Source organism: Oncorhynchus nerka, unplaced genomic scaffold (genome assembly GCF_034236695.1).
Source record: "Oncorhynchus nerka isolate Pitt River unplaced genomic scaffold, Oner_Uvic_2.0 unplaced_scaffold_1727, whole genome shotgun sequence".
NCBI lineage: Eukaryota > Metazoa > Chordata > Actinopteri > Salmoniformes > Salmonidae > Oncorhynchus > Oncorhynchus nerka.
Genome location: NW_027039596.1, coordinates 40 through 10,000, shown reverse-complemented (window position 1 = coordinate 10,000; position 9,961 = coordinate 40). Strand labels below are relative to the sequence as shown.

At 44.8% G+C, this 9,961-nt stretch overlaps 1 protein-coding gene across 1 annotated transcript in view; it reads left to right on the top strand.

Moving 5' to 3' along the window:
• LOC115116266 (gamma-adducin-like) overlaps nt 1-8,959 on the top strand; it is a gene marked incomplete at its 3' end in the record, with an annotated part of 57,296 nt that extends 48,337 nt beyond the window's left edge. Inside the window, exons 9-10 of the mRNA XM_065015071.1 lie at nt 5,394-5,569; nt 8,716-8,959. Of these exons, the coding sequence (XP_064871143.1) occupies nt 5,394-5,569; nt 8,716-8,959 (420 nt within the window). The remainder of the gene's footprint in view (nt 1-5,393; nt 5,570-8,715) is intronic.
• Between the last annotated feature and the right edge of the window lie 1,002 nt (nt 8,960-9,961).

Below are 9,961 nucleotides of genomic sequence, written 5' to 3'. Positions count from 1 at the left end.
TAACATCTCACACCTTCGATTCTACAAACATTTACTGTTCTGTTCTAACAGAGATGTCAGTAACATCTCACACCTTCGATTCTACAGACATTTACTGTTCTGTTCTAACAGAGATGTCAGTAACATCTCACACCTTCGATTCTACAAACATTTACTGTTCTGTTCTAACAGAGATGTCAGTAACATCTCACACCTTCAATTCTACAGACATTTACTGTTCTAACAGAGATGTCAGTAACATCTCACACCTTCGATTCTACAGACATTTACTGTTCTGTTTAACAGAGATGTCAGTAACATCTCACATTTACTTCAACAGAGATTCTACAGACATTTACTGTTCTGTTCTAACAGAGATGTCAGTAACATCTCACACCTTCGATTCTACAGACATTTACTGTTGTTCTAACAGAGATGTCAGTAACATCTCACACCTTCAATTCTACAGACATTTACTGTTCTGTTCTAACAGAGATTTCAGTGTCAACATCTCACACCTTCATTCTACAGACATTTACTGTTCTGTTCTAACAGAGATGTCAGTAACATCTCACACCTTCGATTCTACAGACATTTACTGTTCTGTTCTAACAGAGATGTCAGTAACATCTCACACCTTCAATTCAGTAACAGACATTTACTGTTCTGTTCCTGTTCAACAGAGATGTCAGTAACATCTCACACCTTCGATTCTACAGACATTTTACTGTTCATCTTCTAACAGAGATGTCAGTAACATCTCACACCTTTGATTCTACAAACATTTACTGTTCTGTTCTAACAGAGATGTCAGTAACATCTCACACCTTCGATTCTACAGACATTTACTGTTCTGTTCTAACAGAGATGTCAGTAACATCTCACGCCTTCGATTCTACAGACATTTACTGTTCTGTTCTAACAGAGATGTCAGTAACATCTCACACCTTCAATTCTACAGACATTTACTGTTCTAACAGAGATGTCAGTAACATCTCACACCTTCAATTCTACAGACATTTACTGTTCTAACAGAGATGTCAGTAACATCTCACACCTTCGATTCTACAAACATTTACTGTTCTGTTCTAACAGATGTCAGTAACGTCTCACACCTTCGATTCTACAGACATTTACTGTTCTGTTCTAACAGAGATGTCAGTAACATCTCACACCTTCGATTCTACAGACATTTACTGTTCTGTTCTAACAGATGTCAGTAACATCTCACACCTTCGATTCTACAGACATTTACTGTTCTAACAGTTCTAACAGAGATGTCAGTAACATCTCACACCTTCGATTCTACAGACATTTACTGTTCTGTTCTAACAGAGATGTCAGTAACATCTCACACCTTCAATTCTACAGACATTTACTGTTCTGTTCTCACAGATGTCAGTAACATCTCACACCTTCGATTCTACAAACATTTACTGTTCTAACAGAGATGTCAGTAACATCTCACACCTTCAATTCTACAGACATTTACTGTTCTGTTCTAACAGAGATGTCAGTAACATCTCACACCTTCGATTCTACAGACATTTACTGTTCTGTTCTAACAGAGATGTCAGTAACATCTCACACCTTCAATTCTACAGACATTTACTGTTCTAACAGAGATGTCAGTAACATCTCACACCTTCGATTCTACAGACATTTACTGTTCTGTTCTAACAGAGATGTCAGTAACATCTCACACCTTCGATTCTATAGACATTTACTGTTCTAACAGAGATGTCAGTAACATCTCACACCTTCAATTCTACAGACATTTACTGTTCTAACTGTTCTAACAGAGATGTCAGTAACATCTCACACCTTCGATTCTACAGACATTTACTGTTCTGTTCTAACATCTCACACCTTCGATTCTACAGATTTACTGTCAACAGTAAACATCTCACACCTTCGATTCTACAGACATTTACTGTTCTGTTCTAACAGAGATGTCAGTAACATCTCACACCTTCAATTCTACAGACATTTACTGTTCTGTTCTAACAGAGATGTCAGTAACATCTCACACCTTCAATTCTACAGACATTTACTGTTCTGTTCAGTAACATCTCACACCTTCGAGATGTCAACAGTAACATCTCACACCTTCGATTCTACAGACATTTACTGTTCTGTTCTAACAGAGATGTCATAACATCTCACACCTCTACAGACATTTACTGTTCTGTTCATCAGTAACATCACACCTTCAATTCTACAGACATTTCTGTTCTAACAGAGATGTCAGTAACATCTCACACCTTCGATTCTACAGACATTTACTGTTCTGTTCTAACAGAGATGTCAGTAACATCTCACACCTTACGATTCTACAAACATTTACTGTTCTGTTCTAACAGAGATGTCAGTAACATCTCACACCTTCGATTCTACAAACATTTACTGTTCTGTTCTAACAGAGATGTCAGTAACATCTCACACCTTCGATTCTACAGACATTTACTGTTCTGTTCTAACAGAGATGTCAGTAACATCTCACACCTTCGATTCTACAGACATTTACTGTTCTGTTCTAACAGAGATGTCAGTAACATCTCACACCTTCGATTCTACAGACATTTACTGTTCTGTTCTAACAGAGATGTCAGTAACATCTCACACCTTCAATTCTACAGACATTTACTGTTCTGTTCTAACAGAGATGTCAGTAACATCTCACACCTTCAATTCTACAGACATTTACTGTTCTAACAGAGATGTCAGTAACATCTCACACCTTCAATTCTACAGACATTTACTGTTCTAACAGAGATGTCAGTAACATCTCACACCTTCGATTCTACAGACATTTACTGTTCTGTTCTAACAGAGATGTCAGTAACATCTCACACCTTCGATTCTACAGACATTTACTGTTCTAACAGAGATGTCAGTAACATCTCACACCTTCGATTCTACAGACATTTACTGTTCTGTTCTAACAGAGATGTCAGTAACATCTCACACCTTCAATTCTACAGACATTTACTGTTCTGTTCTAACAGAGATGTCAGTAACATCTCACACCTTCAATTCTACAGACATTTACTGTTCTGTTCTAACAGAGATGTCAGTAACATCTCACACCTTCGATTCTACAGACATTTACTGTTCTGTTCTAACAGACGCTTCAATTCTACAGATGTCAGTAACATCTCACACCTTCATTCTACAGACATTTACTGTTCTAACAGAGATGTCAGTAACATCTCACACCTTCTAATTCTACAGACATTTACTGTTCTAACAGATTCTACAGATGTCAGTAACATCTCACACCTTCTGATTCTACAGACATTTACTGTTTCTGTTCTAACAGAGATGTCAGTAACATCTCACACCTTCAATTCTACAGACATTTACTGTTCTAACAGAGATGTCAGTAACATCTCACACCTTCGATTCTACAGACATTTACTGTTCTGTTCTAACAGAGATGTCAGTAACATCTCACACCTTCGATTCTACAAACATTTACTGTTCTAACAGAGAGTAACATGTCAGTAACATCTAACAGAGATCACACCCTTCAATTCTACAGACATTTACTGTTCTGTTCTAACAGAGATGTCAGTAACATCTCACACCTTCAATTCTACAGACATTTACTGTTCTGTTCTAACAGAGATGTGTCATAACATCTCTACAGACATTTACCTGTTCTAACATTCAGTAACACATTCTACAGACATTTACTGTTCTAACAGAGATGTCAGTAACATCTCACACCTTCGATTCTACAGACATTTACTGTTCTGAGATGTCAGTAACATAACAGAGATGTCAGTAACATCTCACACCTTCAATTCTACAGACATTTACTGTTCTGTTCTAACAGAGATGTCAGTAACATCTCACTACACCTGTTCTAACGAGATGTCAGTAACATCTCTGCAACAACACGACGTCACAATGGCTGTTATCTTCATCTACCACTTATTAGTGATGCTGTTCCTGTTTTGGTAGTTTCTGTGTTTTCAAAGGAAAGCCGGAATGTCATTTATGGGGTTGTTAAACATCTAGAGGGAGAGAAACGTGAAGACAGCTGGAGAGAAAGACTGGCAGGGAAACAGAGAGTTTGTGTTCAAGCCCTATAACATCCTACACCGTCTGAATTAGAAGAGGGAAAAAGAGCATTTTAAATGGACTGTATGTTACATCTCACAACAACACAGCAGGGCCTGCTTGAATGAAAAGTCAATGATTTCCAGAGTTTTGTTTGGCAAAGTGTGTTTGTGTGCGTGTGCGTATGATATGTGTGCGTCACTGTTTGTGTGCCTGCTTGCCTGTGTGCTGTGCGTATGCAGTTTGTAAATATGGTAGACATTACGGTGTGGGGGTGTGTGTGTGTGTGTTATCCCTGACTGCTGTGTGTGTGTGTGGGGGTGTGTGTGGGTGTTATCCCTGCCTGCTGTGTGTGTGTGGGGGTGTGTGTGGGGGTGTGTGTGTGGGGTGTTATCCCTGCCTGCTGTGTGTGTGTGGGGGTGTGTGTGTGGGTGTTATCCCTGCCTGCTGTGGGGTGTGTGTGTGTGTGTGGGTGTTATCCCTGCCTGCTGTGTGTGTGTGGGGGTGTGTGTGTGGGTGTTATCCCCTGCCTGCTGTGTGTGTGTGGGGGTGTGTATGGGTGTGTGTGTGTGGGTGTTACTGCTGTGTGTTCTAACAGAGTGTGTGTGTGGTTGTTATCCTGACTGCTGTACTGTGTGTGGGGGTGTGTGTGTGTGGTGTTATCCCTGCCTGCTGTGTGCTGTGTGGGTGGGGTGTGTGTGTGGGTGTTATCCACCTGCTGCCTGCCTGTGTGGGGTGTGTGTGTGGGTGTTATCCCTGCCTGCTGTGTGTGTGTGGGGGTGTGTGTGTGGGTGTTATCCCTGCCTGCTGTGTGTGTGTGGGGTGTGTGTGTGGGTGTTATCCCTGCCTGCTGTGTGTGTGTGGGGGTGTGTGTGTGGTGTTATCCCTGCCTGCTGTGTGTGTGGGGGGTGTGTGTGGGTGTTATCCCTGCCTGCTGTGTTGTGGGGGTGTGTGTGTGGGTGTTATCCCTGACTGCTGTAATAGGTGCACCAAATCCCTATTTGAATCTCGGCCTCAGAGCCAAACAAAACATTAATCAACCTAGCAAAGCCTGCTTAATACCTAGAGATTAACCTCAGGCTACGGTGTGTGTGTGGCTATTGTAAAAAAACCAGTGACCTTGTATAATAACTGTAAACTGTAATACCTCCCTGGGTTGCATTTCTCAATTGTCTAGATTTTCTCTCGATAGAACTCGAAATGGCTAATTTCTCTCTTTCTTTCTCACTCTTTCTCTTTCTCCCTCTTTCCCTCACTCTCTCTCTCTCCCTCCTTCCCTCTCCCATCTCTCTCTCCCCCATCGCTCTCTCTCTCTCCCCATCTCTCTCTCTCTCTCTCTAGGTGAATCTCTGCGGTCTCGTGTGCTGGCGGCGTAGACAACCTGATTGTGTTAGATGCTGAGAAGTATAAGTCTCGGACCCATGCGGTGGCCGATGCAGGGTCTGTCAACATGGGAAGCCCACACAAGTGGAAGGTGGGAGAGCTGGAGTTTGAATCTCTCATGAGGATGCTGGATAACCTGGTGAGTGGTTTACACTGACACAGACACACTCACCCACACACACTACACACACACTCTCCTTTCCCTGCTACACACACACTCCATCCCCCCTCCACACACACACACACACTGTAATCTACATTACCATATAATATCATTGCTGTGACAGTGACTCCTAGCTATGCCATATGTGCAGTTGGCACTGAGCCACCAAGGTCATGGAAGGGGGGGGGGCTGGGGTGTTACCCACATCTACCCAGGCTATGAGTTGACCTGCTGGGCTGGCCCTGTCCCAGGTGCCCCCTGCCTCTGACCTCCAGGTTGTGTAACTAACAGGGAAATGGAATTCAAGGACAGTGAGTTGGCATCCAACAGATGTGTACAGTCCTGCCCTAATTTCCTCTGTCATTACTGTTTCTGGGTCATCCACTGGATCTATCACTCCATAAAGTACAGTACATCACTGGTGGGGTGCAGCTGTGCTGGGTGTTATCCCTGCCTGACTGTGGGACTGCGTCAGTGATCTATGGTCTGGGCCCTGTAGACTTGGGACTGGGTCAGTGATCTATGGTCTGGGCCCTGACTTGGGACTGGGTCAGTGATCTATGGTCTGGGCCCTGTAGACTTGGGACTGGGTCAGTGATCTATGGTCTGGGCCCTGCTTAATGACTTGGGACTGGGTCAGTGATCTATGGTCTGGGCCCTGTAGACTTGGGACTGGGTCAGTGATCTACTGTCTGGGCCCTGTAGACTTGGGACTGGGTCAGTGATCTATGGTCTGGGCCCTGTAGACTTGGGACTGGGTCAGTGATCTCTGGTCTGGGCCCAGTAGCTTGGGACTGGGTCAGTGATCTATGGTCTGGGCCCTGTAGACTGGACTGGGTCAGTGATCTATGGTCTGGGCCCTGTGTGGGGTGTGTGTGGGTGTTAGACTTGAGGACTGCGGTCAGTGATCTGGTCGGGTATAATAAACTGCCCTGTTGACTTGGACTGAGTCAGTGATCTATGGTCTGGGCCCAGTAGCTTGGGACTGGGTCTGATCCAACATGGTCTGCCCCCTGTGGACTTGGGACTGGGTCAGTGATCTATGGTCTGAGGATGCTGGATAACTTGGTGAGTGGGTCAGTGATCTATGGTCTGGGCCCTGTAGACTTGGACTGGGTTTCCCCTGATCTATGGTCTGGGCCCTGTAGACTTGGGACTGGGTCAGTGATCTATGGTCTGGAGCCATATAATATCTTGGGACTGGGTCAGTGATCTATGGTCTGGGCCCTGTAGACTTGGGACCAGGTCATGGGAATATGGTCTGGGCCCTGTACCCTTGGGACTGGGTCAGTCTATGGTCTGGGCCCTGTAGACTTGGGACTGACCTCAGTGATCTATGGTCTGTTTGGTCAGTGATCTATGGTCTGGGCCCTGTAGACTTGTCACTGTCATTCAGTGATCCATGGTCTGGGCCCTGTAGACTTGGGACTGGGTCAGTGCAGCTGTGCTGGGCCCTGTAGACTTGGGACTGGGTCAGTGATCTATGGTCTGGCCCTGTAGACTTGGGACTGGGTCAGTGATCTATGGTCTGGGCCCTGTAGACTTGGGACTGGGTCAGTGATCTATGGTCTGGGCCCTGTAGACTTGGAACTGGGTCAGTGATCTATGGTCTAGGCCCTGTAGACTTGGGACTGGGTCAGTGATCTATGGTCTGGGCCCTGTAGACTTGGGACTGGGTCAGTGATCTATGGTCTGGTCCCCTGTAGACTTGGGACTGGGTCAGTGATCTATGGTCTGGGCCCTGTAGACTTGGGACTGGGTCAGTGATCTATGGTCTGGGCCCTGCTGGAACTCTGACTGGAAGGCTTCATAACAACACCAAGATCCCTCAAGGATCAGACACTGCTGAGCTTACAGCAGAGACTCCCTCCCTTCTCTCCCCCTCTTTTCTCCCTTCTTCCCCTTGTGTCCAGTTTCTTGCCTTTTGTCTTTTTCACCTCTTTCCTCTCCTCCCTCTCTCTCGTCTCCCCAAGTCTCTCTTCTCTAACTGTTTGTCTACTTCTTCACCTCTGTCCTCAATGTATCTGGAGAGTCGATGAAAACGGTCTGTGTAGCTGAAAGGGGACCGATCACATAGTCTTGTCTCACACCTCGTAAAAAGACTATTTATTATAGTACAGAATATACCAGAATAACGTTTCACAACACCACAGCAGATACCTCTGATATGGAGAGGAAGCTACATGCCAAGAACCTCATCTGATTCTGATTCTGTGTTTCCTGAGAGTTGAAAGGTTGAGTCTGGTCTCCGGGCACCTGGTTAAAGTCATATGTGATTGACACTGACAGGATAGTCTGGTATCGATGAAAAGGAGGAGAGAGGGATGGGAGAGAGAGAAGGATAGAGAAGAGGAGCGTTATACAGAGAAGAGATAGAGAAGAGGGATGAAAGATCAGATAGAAAGAGGAGCGCTATACAGGGTGAGAGAGAGATATAGAAAGAGAGAGGGATGAGAAAGTCAGATAGTCAGATGAGAGAAGAAAGAGAGCGCTATAAAGAGAAGTCAGATAGAGAGAGAGCGAGGGACAGAGAGGAGAAAGACGGATAAGAGAGAGGGGGAGAGAAAGAGACAGGAAGTATCTGAACACACTCCATTGTCCATGGACGCCAGGAACCCCTCCGGCTGCACATCATCCTTTTTCCATTCTCCCACAGCTAGGAATCATGGGATAGTGGCCGGAGACTGTCCCCCACTCTCTCTCGCTCTCGCTCTCTCGCTCTCTTTCCGTTTTCCTTAGTGACAGAGGCGGTAGTTTTGAGTCCAGGGCTCTGTCCAAATAATAAGGGTGGGACAGAGACACGAACTACATTCCTATGGAGTGAGGATTCTACAGAGAGGACTTGCACTATTGAAAATGAACTCTAGATGAATGGGGAGATCAAAAGCTTGACAACATTTTGTTCCACTACTAAAGAGTCTTCTTTCCTACCACTTTTCCCTCGTCTTCCTCTCTAGGGACTTAGAAACTTTGTGGAAAATAATAACGATACAAATGGAATCTGATTTGTAGATGGACATTTCTGTCGTTGGTTTGTTTGGCCATACAGGGCTGCCGAACTCAACACACTATGTACATGAGATCTAGTCATTTGATTGATTTCTGTATCCTTTTCCCCACAGGGCTACCGGACTGGCTACGCTTACCGCCACCCCATCGTTCGGGAGAAGCCTCGGCACAAGTCCGACGTGGAGATCCCGGCCACGGTGACGGCGTTCATGTTCGAGGAGGAGGAGGGCGCCGCGCGGCTGCCGTTTAAGTTCCTCCAGCAGAGACAGGCCAGGGAGAAGACACGCTGGCTCAACAGCCCCAACAGTTATATGAAGGTTAACGTGGCGGCCGTGGGCTTAACGCACCAGGACCATGGTCAGTACTCATCTATAGGAGGTTAACACTCTATATAAACACCAGGACCATGGTCAGTACTCATCTATAGGGAGGGTTAACACTCTATATAAACACACCAGGACCATGGTCAGTACTCATACTGTAGGGAGGGTTAACACACTATATAAACACACCAGGACCATGGTCAGTACTCGTACTGTAGGGAGGGTTAACACTCTATATAAACATACCAGGACCATGGTCAGTACTCGTACTGTAGGAGGGTTAACACTCTATATAAACACACCAGGACCATGGTCAGTACTCATACTGTAGGGAGGGTTAACACTCTATATAAACACACCAGGACCATGGTCAGTACTCATACTGTAGGGAGGGTTAACACACTATATAAACACCAGGACCATGGTCATACTCATACTGTAGGGAGAGTTAACACTCTATAAACACACCAGGACCATGGTCAGTACTCATACTGTAGGGAGGTTAACACTCTATATAAACACACCAGGACCATGGTCAGTACTCATACTGTAGGGAGGGTTAACACACTATATAAACATACCAGGACCATGGTCAGTACTCATACTGTAGGGAGGGTTAACACTCTATATAAACATACCAGGACCATGGTCAGAGTCATACTGTAGACAGACACACATACGGTCAGTGTTGATGAAACAGAGCTCCCTGTTCATTTCTACACATTGTGTTGTGCAGGTCTTAGTCTGACTAGCTCAGTTGCTAGTCTAGAGCCAATCTGACGTTCTCTTTACACATTCTGGTGAAACCTTATATTAGACTGCCCTCTCCTGGTATGTTGAAAATTACATCTTCGTGATATTACCACATATAATGACTCAGAAAGGAATACCAGCAAGTTCACCTTGGCTACGTTTACACAGGCAGCCCAATTTTTCCACTAATCAGTCTTTTGATCAATCACTTTCGATCTTTTCATCAGATCTTTTCAGAGCTGCTCTGATTGGTCAAAAGCAATTTATAAGAAAAATATCAGAA